At 45.2% G+C, this 15,998-nt stretch overlaps 1 protein-coding gene across 4 annotated transcripts in view; it reads right to left on the bottom strand.

Annotated features, from left to right (window-relative positions):
• Positions 1-13,305, bottom strand: part of LOC140484740 (protein transport protein Sec24A-like) — a 68,904-nt gene extending 55,599 nt beyond the window's left edge. For 2 of the 4 annotated variants that reach the window (XM_072583532.1, XM_072583536.1), the window contains exons 1-2: positions 13,109-13,305; positions 1,071-1,165 (exon numbers count right to left, since the gene is read on the bottom strand). In XM_072583532.1, the coding sequence (XP_072439633.1) occupies positions 1,071-1,100 (30 nt within the window). In that variant the 5' untranslated portion in view covers positions 1,101-1,165; positions 13,109-13,305. Of the gene's footprint in view, positions 1-1,070; positions 1,166-9,709; positions 9,766-13,108 lie in introns of those variants that run through there. The other 2 variants (XM_072583533.1, XM_072583535.1) reach the window with 2 other exon arrangements.
• Between the last annotated feature and the right edge of the window lie 2,693 nt (positions 13,306-15,998).

The raw sequence follows: 15,998 nt of genomic DNA, 5'->3' as shown, positions 1-15,998 counted from the left end.
CAGTCTAAGATGCAAAGTACACCATTTAGGACTGAGATGTATCTTCATTGAGAGAGTGATAAGGCCTGTGGAACTCTCTGCCTCAGGAAGTGGGTTAGGGCAAAATCTCAAGAAGAAGTGGACCCAAGGGCATGGGGAGAAAGTAAGAACTGAGGGCATGAGGTTGGGTGATCAGCCATGATGATTGAAAGGGCTGAATGGCCAAATCCCGCTTCTATTTTCTATGTTTCCTGCTCAGCCAAAGATTGAAGCAGTGAGAGACATTCAGGCTCACAATGTGGAATACTTGTGCTTGTCAGAAGCTACATGTGAAGACAATGTAAATAGGAGCAGGAATAGGCCATTCTGTCCATCAAGCTTGCCCTGCCATTCTATAAGATCATGGTTGATCTGCCCCAGGCCTCAACTCCCTCTTTTGCATCAGCTCGATTCCCTCAATTTCCCAATGTTCCAAAAAACCTCTTTAAATATTTTCAGTGATCTAGCCTCCATGTCCCTCTGAGGTCGAGAATTCCAGATATTCCCCAACCTCTGGCAGAAGAAACTCTTTCACACCTCCATCTTAAATGATAGTCCCCTTATTCTGTTACTATGTCTCCCTAGTCTGAGATACTCCCACTAATGGAAACAGCTTAGAGTCATAGAGATGTACAATACGCAAACAGACCCTTCGGTTCAACGTGTCCATGCCGACCAAATATCCTAAACTAATCTAGTCCTATTTGCCAGCACTTGGCCCATATCCCCCTAAACCCTGCCTATTCGTATACCCATCCAGATGCCTTTTAAATGTTGCAATTGTACCACCATTTCCTCTGGCCAGCTCATTCCATACACACACCATCTTCTGTGTGGAGAAGTTGCCCCTTGGTCCCTTTTAGATCTTTCTCCTCTCACCCTAAACCTATGCCCTCTAGTTCTGGACTCCCCCGCCCCAGGGAAAAGACCTTGTCTATTTATCGTATCCATGTCTCTCAATATCAACCTTGTAAAGCCCCCTCAGAATCTTGTATGTTTCAAGATCCCAAATGGTCTCCTTCTGTGACCATTCCATGATTTCATGTACCAACCTGCACTGCTGGGCTGATCTGAAAATCCATCCAGGATGACCTGTTTTGCAGATTTTGTCCTTCGCAACTGGCCCCATTAGAATCTGATTGATTAACTGGAAGGGACAAAATGGACAGATTCAGCTGTTGTCCTATGCAACCGTAGAATTGTAACACCTTCAGCTCATCAGATCAGATTCAAGCACACATTTTCTAAACTTCAAACACAAGGTAAAAAAAGTTGAGCCAAGTCCAAAACGTCAAAGGAATGAGCAGAAAGACTGGCAGAAAATAGAGAGGACACCACAGAGATTGGGACAGAGCAGGGATAGAGCAGACAGCACACAGACCGGGAGAGAGCAGGGACAGAGCAGACAGCACACAGACTGCGAGAGAGCAGGGACAGAGCAGACAGCACACAGACCGGGAGAGAGCAGGGACAGAGCAGACAGCACACAGACCAGGAGAGAGCAGAGACAGAGCAGACAGCACACAGACTGCGAGAGAGCAGAGACAGAGCAGACAGCACACAGACCAGGAGAGATCAGGGACAGAGCAGACAGCACACAGACTGGGAGAGAGCAGGGACAGAGCAGACAGCACACAGACTGGGAGAGAGCAGAGACAGAGCAGACAGCACACAGACTGGGAGAGAACAGGGACAGAGCAGACAGCACACAGACTGGGAGAGAGCAGGGACAGAGCAGACAGCACACAGACCAGGAGAGATCAGGGACAGAGCAGACAGCACACAGACTGGGAGAGAACAGGGACAGAGCAGACAGCACAAAGACTGCGAGAGAGCAGGGACAGAGCAGACAGCACACAGACCAGGAGAGATCAGGGACAGAGCAGACAGCACAAAGACTGCGAGAGAGCAGGGACAGAGCAGACAGCACACAGACTGGGAGAGAGCAGAGACAGAGCAGACAGCACACAGACTGGGAGAGAACAGGGACAGAGCAGACAGCACACAGACTGGGAGAGAGCAGGGACAGAGCAGACAGCACACAGACTGGGAGAGAGCAGAGACAGAGCAGACAGCACACAGACTGGGAGAGAACAGGGACAGAGCAGACAGCACACAGACCGGGAGAGAGCAGGGATAGAGCAGACAGCACACAGACCAGGAGAGAGTAAGGACTGAGCAGACAGCACACAGACTGAAAGAGAACAGGGACAGAGCAGATAGCACACAGACTGGGAGAGAGCAGGGATAGAGCAGACAGCACACAGACTGGGAGAGAACAGGGACAGAGCAGACAGCACAAAGACTGCGAGAGAGCAGGGACAGAGCAGACAGCACACAGACCAGGAGTGATCAGGGACAGAGCAGACAGCACACAGACTGGGAGAGAGCAGGGACAGAGCAGACAGCACACAGACTGCGAGAGAGCAGAGACAGAGCAGACAGCACACAGACCAGGAGAGATCAGGGACAGAGCAGACAGCACACAGACTGGGAGAGAGCAGGGACAGAGCAGACAGCACACAGACTGGGAGAGAGCAGAGACAGAGCAGACAGCACACAGACTGGGAGAGAACAGGGACAGAGCAGACAGCACACAGACTGGGAGAGAGCAGGGACAGAGCAGACAGCACACAGACCAGGAGTGATCAGGGACAGAGCAGACAGCACACAGACCAGGAGAGAGCAGAGACAGAGCAGACAGCACACAGACTGCGAGAGAGCAGAGACAGAGCAGACAGCACACAGACCAGGAGAGATCAGGGACAGAGCAGACAGCACACAGACTGGGAGAGAGCAGGGACAGAGCAGACAGCACACAGACTGGGAGAGAGCAGAGACAGAGCAGACAGCACACAGACTGGGAGAGAACAGGGACAGAGCAGACAGCACACAGACTGGGAGAGAGCAGGGACAGAGCAGACAGCACACAGACCAGGAGAGATCAGGGACAGAGCAGACAGCACACAGACTGGGAGAGAACAGGGACAGAGCAGACAGCACAAAGACTGCGAGAGAGCAGGGACAGAGCAGACAGCACACAGACCAGGAGAGATCAGGGACAGAGCAGACAGCACACAGACTGGGAGAGATCAGGGACAGAGCAGACAGCACACAGACCGGGAGAGAGCAGGGATAGAGCAGACAGCACACAGACCGGGAGAGAGCAGGGATAGAGCAGACAGCACACAGACCGGGAGAGAGCAGGGATAGAGCAGACAGCACACAGACTGGGAGAGAACAGGGACAGAGCAGACAGCACAAAGACTGCGAGAGAGCAGGGACAGAGCAGACAGCACACAGACCAGGAGTGATCAGGGACAGAGCAGACAGCACACAGACTGGGAGAGAGCAGGGACAGAGCAGACAGCACACAGACCGGGAGAGAGCAGGGACAGAGCAGACAGCACACAGACTGCAAGAGAGCAGGGACAGAGCAGACAGCACACAGACTGCAAGAGAGCAGAGACAGAGCAGACAGCACACAGACTGCGAGAGAGCAGAGACAGAGCAGACAGCACACAGACTGGGAGAGAGCAGAGACAGAGCAGACAGCACACAAACCAGGAGAGAGCAGGGACAGACAGCACACAGACTGGGAGAGAGCAGGGACAGAGGAAAGAGCACACTGACGGGAGAAAGAGCAGGAACAAATTGGAAATGTGTGGCAAGCAGACAAATTGGTAGGCAGCAGAGAATATACAGATAGGAGCAAATAGAGTAGACAACAGATCGAATATAGCAAAAGTGAGGACTGCAGATGCTGGAGATTACAGTCAAGAGTAGAGTGGTGCTGGAAAAGCACAGCAGGTTAGGCAGCATCCGAGGAGCAGGAGAATCGACGTTTTGGGCAAAAGCCCTTTATCCTGATGAAAGACTTTTGTCCGAAACATCGATTCTCCTGCTCCTCGGATGCTGCCTGACCTGCTGTGCTTATCCAGCACCACAGTTTCAAGAGATCAAATACCAAGAGTGAGGCTCATAATCCCCTTGCCCAGGGGACATGGCAGAGCCAGAAAGGCAGATTGACTTTAGCAAGAATCACTGTTACTTCGTAGATAAGGACATTAATTATTGTTGGCACAGCAAGATCCCACAAACAGCAAACCAAACAGCTACTTTATTGTGCTGCTTGGATTGAAGCACTTGGACAATGCAGTGGAAGTTCTCTCCTGCTCAGTTTCGCACAATACCATTGGAGTGTATTCTGTCAATCTGAACAAACAGGCTGCCTCTCTGCAGAACAAATGCAAAATCTGCAGCCCTACCTCAGCAAGGTACCAAAATAATGGAGTATGGGCTCAAGACCCTGCTATGGAGCTTAGAATTAATCACGTGTTAGCTCAGAAAGGTGTGTATTACTGAAGAGAGTCAGGCTGGTAAAGATGGAAAGGAGAAAGGGAGATATATAGCGACACAGACATTTGGATAGATTTAGATTTAGGTTTTATTGTCATGTGTTCACAAGCACGGGGTACAAGAGAATGGTGAAAAGTGTACAATGCTGCCACACATGGTACCTAGTACAAAGTCTTTGTTACCTTAGTTAGGCTAGGAGAGAGTGCAAAGCAGTTGCATTTTGTCATGGTTTTATCATCTCTGGTTGATTCCCAGTCTACAACAACTTCCAGCCTTCAATGACTCCCAACCCTAATGCAGACACAACAAGGCTCCTCCTAGCCTGGTCTCTTGGCAGGTTGTGCCAACTCCCCCGGCATGGTTTCCTCTTAGCTTGGCGTGGCGTCCTCTCAGCCCAGTATGATGGTCCCTCAGCCCAACATGGCCTCAGCATGGTCTCCCGGTCTTGAGGCAAAACCAAAGTGATCTCCCAGTCGCATGATCAGTGCAAATGCCCCGAAGTATCTCTCAACCAATTGAGAATATCTAGGTCATGCCTCTTAACAGTTAAAACCATCCAGACACCAATATGTTAGGTCAGGAGATTGCTGAGAACACGCTCCCTTCAATAAACTTTCTGGATATTGTGATTATACTCAAAGATAGATATCAGGGAACAGCCCCTCTGTGCTCAGAACTCAGGAAAGAGCCCAGTATCCACAGAGGACAACAAAAACAAAATGCTGGAGAAACTCAACAGATCTGGCAGCATCTGTGGAGAGAGAAAAACAGAGTTAACATTGAGTCCAGTGACCCTTCTTCAGAAGTGAAACAACAGATGCTGGAGATCAATGGATCAAGAAACATCCATGGAGGAACAACAAGCTAACATTTAGAGTCTAGATGACCCACTCCAGCATTTCTTGTTTTCAGCACTGAGTCCAGCATCTGTTGTAATTTACTCCAAGCTTCTGCAGAACTGAAAGCTGCTAGGAATACCACTTTTCCTTAGCTACTGTCAGTGCTGAAGAAGTCACTGGACTTGAAACATTAACTCTGTTTCTCTCTCCACAGATGCTGCCAGATCTGCTGAGTTTCTCCAGCAATTTATGTTTGCAATTCAAATCTCCAGACTCTGTAGTTCTTTGTTATACTCCATAGAGGCTAAGTTTGGGTCTGCAGGAAAATAAGTGTACAACTGTTAGTGATTTCAGAGCGATAAACTTGAATTTTGACAATGTGTTTGAACCTGAATCATGAGAAATTATTTAACTCTCTTTAAAAGATTACTAACAGGAGACTAAACATGAGAGAGAGAGAGAGAGACGAGAGACGCCGAGCAGTGTGCATTACAATCAGCTAACGGTATGATTTACACTGTTAGATCACAATGTTCCAATAAACCAGCCCACTCTCCCATTAGATTAAAGCTAGTTGAGAGTGGTACTGATTTCAGAGATTAATGGTACATGAAACAGATACACCATCCACAAAACAGACCACACAGATGGCCAAATTTTAATTAGAACAATACTGCATTAATCATTTATACTCGCAGCAGATTGTGTCAGTTCCCTCACCTCATTTGCCTCCCGTTGGCATAGCTACAGAAATAGTTACAAACACAGCAACAAACATACAGATGAGCCCGTGGGGGAGTCTGCACAGACTGAATAAAATCCGTCAGTACGACGTTTCTGATCTGTCACTCAGACTGTGATCAGGAGCAGCGTAATTCAGTACAGTTTCGATAAGGGAACCAGGCAGAAATATTGCAAGATTAAAGAAAGAAAGCATTCCAGACCCCAATTAAGATAGCTTTGCAAAGCATAGGTGTGATGCTTCAGCCTCCAAACTACTTGCAGACAAGCAGGAGGCTGGAAGAACACAGCAAGCCAGTCAGCATCAGGAGGTGCAGAAGTCAACCTTTCAGGTGTAACCCGTCTTCAGGACCTTGTAGCAACAAACAGCAACGTGATAATGACCAGATAACATTGTTTCTCGCAGGGACTGTCCGGAATTGTTTTTCACACAGAGGGAATAGTTTGAACTCTTGCGATATGTAAAAGAGGCAACATCCCTCCTCACACGGCAAGTCTTTACACTCCAGTTCCTATCCTCTCAAATGCACCACCATGCAAAATTAACTTTCCCTATTCATAGAACATAGGGCAACATGGTGGCTCAGTGGTTAACACGGCTGGTTCACAGCGCCACGGACCTGGGTTCGATTCCACCCTCGGGTGACTGTGTGGAGTTTGCACATTCTCCCTGCGTCACCATGGGTTTTCTCCAGATGCTCTGGTTTCCTCCTACAGTCTAACGATGTGTAGGTTAACTGCATTGGCCATGCTAAATTGTCCACAGTGTCCAAGAGTACACAGTTTAGGTGAGTTAGCCATCGTAAAAACCCCACGCAGACTTGGTGGACCAATGGCCTCTTTAAGCGCTGTAGAGACTGTATGATTCTAACTGTTACAGTACATTCAGCCCATCATATCAATACAATTAACAGATCATACTGTCAAGATACGTTCGGATAATTCAGAATTCATTGGATTACACAACAATCCAATTCACTCGCAAGTGTCCACTAACTTCAATCACGTTCAAGTTTCTCAAAAAAAACAATTCTGCAGGGTACCCTCATTTGTCAGGATCACGTTCCTGAAAACTATAGCTTTCAATGAAGCATCTTTATGTGAAGTGTGGTTTCCCATAGGAATTAATGTTTAAGCCAGAGTTAAGTTCCTGTGGACAACTTTTGCCCAGAAAAGCCAATGTAAAATTGGAAAGACTGTGCCAATCAGGGGTGGCACTGTACAATCCTCACTGACATAACTTGCAAACCAAAACAAGGAAAGTTTCAGTGAAGCATGAGGCGATGGCCTAGTGGTATTACCGTTTGGCAATTAATCCAGAAAACCAGCTAATGTTCTGAAGACCTGAATTTGAATCCCACCATCCCAGATGATGGAATTTGAAATTAATTTTTAAAAAATCTGGAATTAAGAATCTACTGAAAAAAAAACAGAACTGTTGATGCCGGAAAAACTCAGCAAGCCTGGCAATATTTGTGGAGAGAAAGGAGAATTAAATTTTGCCTCTTCAGAACTGTTTTCAATGGTATTGTAAACAAAATCAGAAATTGCTGGAAAAACTCAGCAAGCCGGCAGTATTTGTGGAGAGATTTAAGGATTAAATGTTGCCTGTGTGACCTGCTGAGTTTGCCAATTGTCAGAAAAACTCATGTGGCTTACTAATATAATTCAGGGAAGGAAATCTGTCATCTTTACCTGGTCTGGCCGACACGTGACTCCAGACCCACTGCAACATGACTGACTCTCAATCTCTGAAATGGTGTAGCAAGCCATTTGGTTCAAGGGCAGCTGGGAGAGGAACAGTAAATGCTGGCCAGCCATTGATGCCCACGTCCCATGAATAAATTTAAAAAGCTGGTTTGCAGAGTGAGCTTTACAGTGCGGTATACGTACTGTACAAGTTCCTTGACTATTCCTGCATAGGTAAAGTACCAGGAACTGCAATGCAGCAAAGACTTACTTTACAGAATTAAATCCACAGCAGTTCTTCTCCAGCAGAGAAATTTAAAAACATTAAAATTATAAACTAGGTTGAATATCTGAACAGTTAAAAAAGACGACTGCAAGGCATAAACCTACTGAGAACAACATAGACAAGCACGTTAATTCACTGATAATGCAATGACACAAAATGCAATCGAGTAGTAAAGGGTGTTAAACTGGGACTACCTTGTCAGGTATCAGCAGCCACAAAGTAGTTCCAGCACATAATCATCCAGTCAGTGCAGGTGAGAAAAACACAGCAAACTATTTACCATTCCATCACTGTCAATTCCAGAGATTCATTAATTGGGTGGAAAGGGGAACTAATTTACAGACTATTTAGATAAACAAAGAACTGTAGGTGCTGGAGATCCAAACCAAACAATTTCTGAAGTTCTGTACTCTGCTCTCTCTCTCTCTCCATATATGCTGCCAGACTTGCTGAGTTTCTCCAGCAATTTCTGTTTTTGTCTGTTACAGAATATTTGGTGTTCAGTTTGATGTGATTCACTTCCACATGCCTGAAGCTGCATGTGTTCACACACAGGGCCTTTGTTCCCATCAGGCAATAAGAATCAATCAACATACTACGTCTTTTTCAATGAAGAACAGCCAACTTCTGATATATCCTCTTGACAGCATCTTGACCAATCACAATCAGCTTACCTGTTTTGAACTTAATCAGTTCATTGGGATTGATGGTTAATGGTTTCTGCTACAACGGAATGTCAGCCAATAGGCAATTGCATTTCATGCTGTACAAAATGGTGTTTCCTTTCAAAAGTTAATTTTCTGGCATTTCAGTCCTGATGAGTGCAGGCTGAGGGACTTGAACCTGTTTTTGTTGGACAGAAGAAGGCTGAGAGGTGGCTTGATTGAGGCATATAAGATAATCAGAGGGTTAGACATGTTGGACAGCGAGAGCCTTTTTCCTCAGATGGCTAGCACGAGGGGACATAGCTTTAAAGTGAGGGATGATAGTTATAAGACAGAGGTAGTTTCTTTACTCAGAGAGTAGTAGGGATGCAGAACACACTGCCTGCAACAGTAGTAAACTTGCCAACTTTAAGGGCATTTAAATGGTCATTGGATAGGCATATGGACGAGAATAGAATAGTGTAGGTTAGATGGGCCTCAGATTGGTTCCACAGGTTGGCACAACATCGAGGGTCAAAGGGCCTGTACTGCGTTGTATTATTCTATGTAAAAAGGTTTGAATTCATGGCTCTTTTTGATAATGTTTAGTTTCATACACCAAACAATTGTTAATATTTAACCTGTAAAAGGGAAGATTTGGCTGCAGTGAAGAGACTAAATGTAAGAGGCAAGACAAGCACAAGAATTGGCGATTGGCATGGCTGACTACATCAAAAGTGATGTGAATTCACATCGCACATTTAATGTAACAAAACACCCCAAAGTGCTTTACAAATGTAATTTAACACCAAGCCATGGAAAGGTTACTAAGAAAGGTGACCAATAGCTTGGTCACAGAAGAAGGCTTTGAGGCAGGAGGAGAAGAAGATGAGATTCATAGAGGGAATTCAAGAGTGCAATACCCAGGCAGCTGAAGGCATTGCCGCTAACGGTGGAGTGATTAATGTTGAGGATGCGCAGGAGGGCAGAATTGGAGGAAAGAAAAGACTTTAGTAGTTGGAGGTGACAGTTATCAGGCACACGATTCAACATCTAGTCTAGGAGGACGATAGTCATTAGTCATCTGGGATCACAAAACTTGGTCGGGTGTATTTGTGATGAATAATACCCACTTCATAATTTCAGCCTCCATGCTCCAGCACCGTGTCTGAGCTTCTTTCCCCCGTGAAGAACTATCTTCTGTCTGACTAGCCCTGGTCTTATATTTAGCTCTGCATGTTAATCTGATTCAGCTATGCTCATCACTCTAATCTCTCTTTTCCACAAATCTTATCAATGGATTGAGCATCTGCACAGGCCAACTGAGCTCTGTCACCATGACAACATTCCTTACAGCCAATCACTTAGCAGCCTGCACTATGCCTGCTCACCATCACTTCCACCTTCCCAGCCTCACCAATGATGGTAATATAATCTAGGATCGGTGCACGCTATACCACCTGGATGCAGTACCCAGCAGGAGAAGGGTAGGGCCTAAAGGCAGGCCACGTGATCATATCCTAACCTGAATTAGAGACACCCCTGAAGGGGATACTTTGGAATTAATTTACGTGGAATTAAGCAATTTTCTAGAAAATTAAATGAAGGTGTGAACTGAATGGTGACGCGTTTTGCGCTATCACTCCCCATCTATTACTCTCCAGGTAGATACCAGCTGATACTTTAAAGGATATGTAACTGCCCTATGGGACTATGGCAACTTTATTAAACTTATTTTCCCATAATCAACCTGTTCAGAGATGTTGTAAAACACCTCTGGAGCAGGTTGGACTTGAACCACAGGCCTCCTGGTCCAAAGGTAGCAACACTACTACCATGCCACAGGAGCCCTACTAGAGCAACTTTACTTTTATATTTTTAATTCCTTAACATCAGTTTTTACTTCTTTGGTGCTGTTATTAACAGTATCTTTTAAAGTAGGAAATCCTCTACACACAAAAAAAACACTGGTTAAGCTCCAATTATTTTAATTTTCTTCTTTATTCATTCACACTGGCTCTGTCGGTATTTACTGCCCCCACCCAATTGCCCAGAGGTCTTGTAACGGTCAACCACATTGCTGTGGGTCTGAAGTTTATATATAGGCCAGATTGACAATTTCTTTCCCTAAAGAACATTAGTGAAAGAAATACAGGTCTTTCCTAACAAGCAGCATTTGACCTGCAATTCTGGACTTTTTCCTTATTGAATTCAAACTCTTCCATCTACTATGGCTGTATTTAAATCCAGGCCCCCAGAACATTACCTGGGTCTCTGAACTATTAGTCTGGCAATAATGGCACCAGATCATCACCTCCGCCTCCCTTCCAAGCCACCATAATCTGGGAAGGATGTCAAGACCTTGGTGAAAGGGCAGAGGAAATCTAATAGAATGTTTCAGATGTAGGTTTGCTTGCTGAGCTGGAAGGTTCATTTCCAGACGTTTCGTTACTCTTATAGGTAACATCTTCAGTGGGCCCCTGGCGAAGCAATGCTGAAACTTCCTGCTTAACTATTTATATGTTTGGGTTTCTTTGAGTTGGTGATGTCATTTCCTGTGGTGATGTTATTTCCTGTGGTGAAGTCGCTTCCTGTTCCTTTTCTCAGGGGGTGGTAGATGGGGTCTAACTCGATGTGTTTGTTGATAGAGTTCCGGTTGGAATGCCATGCTTCTATGAATTCTCATGCATGTCTCTGTTTGGCTTGTCCTAGGATGGATGTGTTATCCCAGTTGAAGTGGTGTCCTTTCTTATCTGTATGTAAAGATACTAGTGGGTCATGTCTTTTTGTGGCTAGTTGGTGTTCATGTATCCTGGTGGCTACCTCAACCTGAGCTACAAATCTTCTCAAAACTCCCCAATAGAATGTGTCCAAATGGTTTGAGTTATGCGGAGGGACCAGAGGGGTTAAAACAAAAATAATGCAGATGTTGGAACTCTGAAGTACAAGTAGGAAGTGCTGCAGGAACTCAGCAGATCCGGCAGTCTCTGTGGAGACAGAAAGAAGAGTTCACATTTTACGTCAAATGTGACTCTATTTGAAATGTTGCAAGATCAGCTGAGGATTTCCAGTTTTTTCTGTTTTTATTATTAGAGAAACTGGGATTGTTCTCCTTCACAGCAGAGAAGGTAAAAAAAAGAGAATAATTCAGGCTGTTGAAAACTTTGGAGGATTTTGATTGAGTAAATAGAACCAAAGTATCTCTAAGGCAGAGGGACTAATAAGTAGAAAACACAGATTTAAAGTGATTAGTAAAAGAACAGAAGGCATCCTGAGGAAATTCTTTTTTTTAGGAATTGTTGAGATCTGGAATGAGCTGCATGAAAGGGTGGTCTAATGGGAGCTTTCAAAGGGGAAATTGATAAATACTTGAATGGAAGGAAACCGATATAAATGAATGAAAGAAAGGAAACAAAAAAGGGAGGGATCCATTCTTTCACAGCCATCAGAAATCTCAAAGTGCTGAAAATAAAAGCAAAGTGCTTTGGATGCTGGAGATCTGAAATAAAAATGGAAAGTGCTGGAGGAACTCAGCAGGTCTGGCAGTGTCTCTCTCCCCAGACATTCTGTTTTCATCACTGCAGCTGGTGATGTCCTTCTGAGGTTGTAATGTACAGAACACAGCCATCAATCTGCATGGAGCACACTCTCGCAAACAGATAGCCTGTTTTTTTATGCAACATTGATTAAGGGATAAATGTGGGCCAGGGCAGTGGGGAGACCTCGCTTGTTCTTCTGTGAAATAGTGCCATGTTTATATCCATCTGAGAGGGCAGATGGAGTTCAGTGGCTCATGTGAAAAACAGCACCTCTGACTGTTCAGCATTCCACAGGAGAAGAGCTGAGTACAGAAATTATTGCCAGTTGCCAGCACAGACCCAATGGCCCAAATAGCCTCTTTCTATGCTGCATCATTTTATCATTCCAAGACACTTCACAGATGGAACAAGCTTTCACAAAGGACTGAGGAATTTGATAGCAATATGTCACTTTTTATCATGAAAATTCAACAGCAAAGGGAGGCAACAATTTCTGTACAAGGTAAAACAACGGAGAGAAACATTATATGGACACAAGTGAGATCTCTCCCGTCATCTCTTTAAATACTGCCATGGCAGCCTGAGTTACATTCAGAATCCAACATTTCGGAGTCCAGACCACGCACCCTTGTTCCAGTAGCACAACCTGAACGCACAGTTCCAGGCCACTCACCGTCCTGATTTGGAATTCTATCTCTGTTCCTCAGTGTCACCATTGTGGGTCTATCTACAGCACATAGACTGCAGCAGTTCAAGAAGGCAGTTCACCCCCACCTTCTCAACTGGGAATGGGCAATAAATGCTGACCCAGCCAGTGATGCCCACATGAACTAAATAAATTTCTGGGCTTCAGAGACTACAGGTGCTACTCACTGTGGGACTAGATTGGGAAACTGTTCAGGGGAAAAGGTAGGTTCGGGGGAAGGCATTTCTATCTTGCCTTTCACAGCTTTAAAGCATCTTAAAGCATGGCACAGCCTATGAGCTACTTGCCTTGCAGAATCACAGCAGCCCATTTGTAGACAGCAAGCTCCCACAAGTCGCAAAGTGATAACCTGTACCTGACTTTGATTGAGGATTAACTGTTGGCCAGACGCGAGGCAAGACTCCCACTTTGAATTGCAACCGTGGGGTTTTTTTGCATTTACGGTCTCAGTCAGCAAGGCTACACCATACACGACAGATATTCCCTCAACACTACACTGCAGTATTAGCCTGGATTAAATGCTCAAATCTCCGGATTTCCGTTGTTCACAACGGCACAACATTAAATGTGAAATCACTCCCCTAACTAAATTTGACTTGTGACTTCTTCCATTCATAATCACATTCCCTGAGCAGTTTCACAAAAGTGCATTAAACCCACATCAATCTTTGTTAAGTCTTAAACCAGGATATTAACATGCGAGCAAATACATCTCTTCATTGATCAAATCTCCAGCCCTATCTTCCTGTTCATTAATCTTGTAAAATTCTCTGTTGGCACCAGTATAATGTAGGGTTTTTTTTATTCACTCATGGAATGTGGGTGGCACTGGTTAGACCAGCATTTATTACCTATCCATAATTACTGAGAGGACATTTCAGAGTCAACCCTGTTGCTGTGGGTCTGGAGTCACATGTAGGTCAGACCAGGTAAGGATAGCAGTTTCCTTCCCGAAAGGATATCAGTGAACCAGATGGGGTTTTCCAACAGAGTCGATAAAAGGTGGAGCTGGATGAAGCACTGATGGTCAGACAGTATCAGAGGTCATGTCTGAAACATCAACTCTCCTGCTCCTTGGCCTTCTGTGCTTTTTCCAGTTCCACATTTTCTCGACTCCGACTTTACAGCATCTGCAGTCCTCACTATCTCCAATTTTTCCCAACAATCGACAACAGATTCATGGTAAGCATTAGACTTTTAATCTCAGGTTTGTAGTGAATTCAAATTCCACCATCTGCTGTGGCAGGATTCAAACCCAGGTCTCCAGAACATTAGGTGTGTATCTGGATTAACAACCTAGTGATAATACCACTGAGTATTATTCATTATTTAGCATTATTCAGAACTTTGTCTCTCACAGTTTCCATTCCACTTTGGGAAGGGATTGCTCTTAGAGTCATAAAGATGTACAGCACGGAAACAGACCCTTCGGTCTAACCCGTACATGCCAACCAGATATCCCAACCCAATCTAGTCCCACCTGCCATCACCGGGCCCATATCCCTCCAAATCCTTCCTATTCATATGCCCATCCAAATGCCTCTTAAATGGGTGCAATTGTACCAGCCTCCACCACATCCTCTGGCAGCTCATTCCATACACGTACAACCCTCTGTGTGAAAAAGTTGCCCTTAGGTCTCTTTTATATCTTTCCCCTCCACCCTAAACCTATGCCCTCTAGTTCTGGACTCCCCCCACCCCAGGGAAAAGACTTTGTCTATTCATCCTATCCATGCCCCTCATAATTTTGTAAACCTCTATAAAGTCACCCCTCAGCCTCCGACGCTCCAGGGAAAACAAGCCCCAGCCTGTTCAGCCTCTCCCTATAGCTCAAATCCTCCAACCCTGGCAACATCCTTGTAAATCTTTTCTGAACCCTTTCAAGTTTCACAACATCTTTCCAATAGGAAGGAGACCAGAATTGCATGCGATATTCTAACAGTGGCCTAACCAATGTCCTGTACAGCCGCAACATGACCTCCCAACTCCTGTACTCAATACTCTGACCAATAAAGGATAGCATACCAAACGCCGCCTTCACTATACTATCTACCTGCAACTCCACATTCAAGGAGCTATGAACCTGCACTCCAAGGTCTCTTTGTTCAGCAACACTCCCCAGGACCTTACCATTAAGTGTATAAGTCCTGCTAAGATTTGCTTTCTCAAAATGCAGCACCTCGCATTTATCTAAATTAAACTCCATCTGCCACTTCTCAGCCCATTGGCCCATCTGGTAGATCCTGTTCTAATCTGAGGTAACCCTCTTCGCTGTCCACTACACCTCCAGTTTTGGTGTCATCTGCAAACTTACCAACTGTACCTCTTATGCTCGCATCCAAATCATTTATGTAAATGACAAAAAGTAGAGGACCCAGCACCGATCCTTGTGGCACTCCACTGGTCACAGGCCTCCAGTCTGAAAAACAACCCTCCACCACCACCCTCTGTATTCTACCTTTGAGCCAGTTCTTTATCCAAATGGCTAGTTCTCCCTTTATTCCATTGATCTAACCTTGCTAATCAGTCTCCCATGGGGAACCTTGTCGAACGCCTTACTGAAGTCCATATAGATCACATCTACTACTCTGCCCTCATCAATCTTCTTTGTTACTTCTTCAAAAAACTCAATCAAGTTTGTGAGACATGATTTCCCACGCACAAAGCCATGTTAACGATCCCTAATCAGTCCTTGCCTTTCCGAATACATGTACATCCTGTCCCCCAGGATTCCTCCAACAACTTGCCCACCACTGAGGTCAGGCTCACCGGTCTATAGTTCCCAGGCTTGTCTTTACTGCCCTTCTTAAATAGTGGTACCACGTATGCCAACCTCCAGTCTTCCGGCACCTCACCTGTGACTATCGATGATACAAATATCTCAGCAAGAGGCCCTGCAATCACTTCTCTAGCTTGCTCTTGCAGAAGACACTACCAAGCAACAGTTTCCAAGAAACATTTTATTGTAGTATTAGCAAAAGTCCCATGGCATTGCTAACTGTGAGTTAAACTCTGAATACTACCCGACCTCTCTTGGCATTGCTCAAGGGTGGGAGTAATTTACTCTAACTATTGTCAGACTTCCAGTGGCATTATTCAGTGACATCAGATAGCATTCCGGCTGACTGGCTGCGGCACTGTGCTCACAGTGAGTATTAGTCGACCTCCTATGGCATT

Source organism: Chiloscyllium punctatum, chromosome 13 (genome assembly GCF_047496795.1).
Source record: "Chiloscyllium punctatum isolate Juve2018m chromosome 13, sChiPun1.3, whole genome shotgun sequence".
NCBI lineage: Eukaryota > Metazoa > Chordata > Chondrichthyes > Orectolobiformes > Hemiscylliidae > Chiloscyllium > Chiloscyllium punctatum.
The sequence above is the reverse complement of the archived record's forward strand: the minus strand, read 5'-3'. Positions and strand labels throughout refer to the sequence as shown.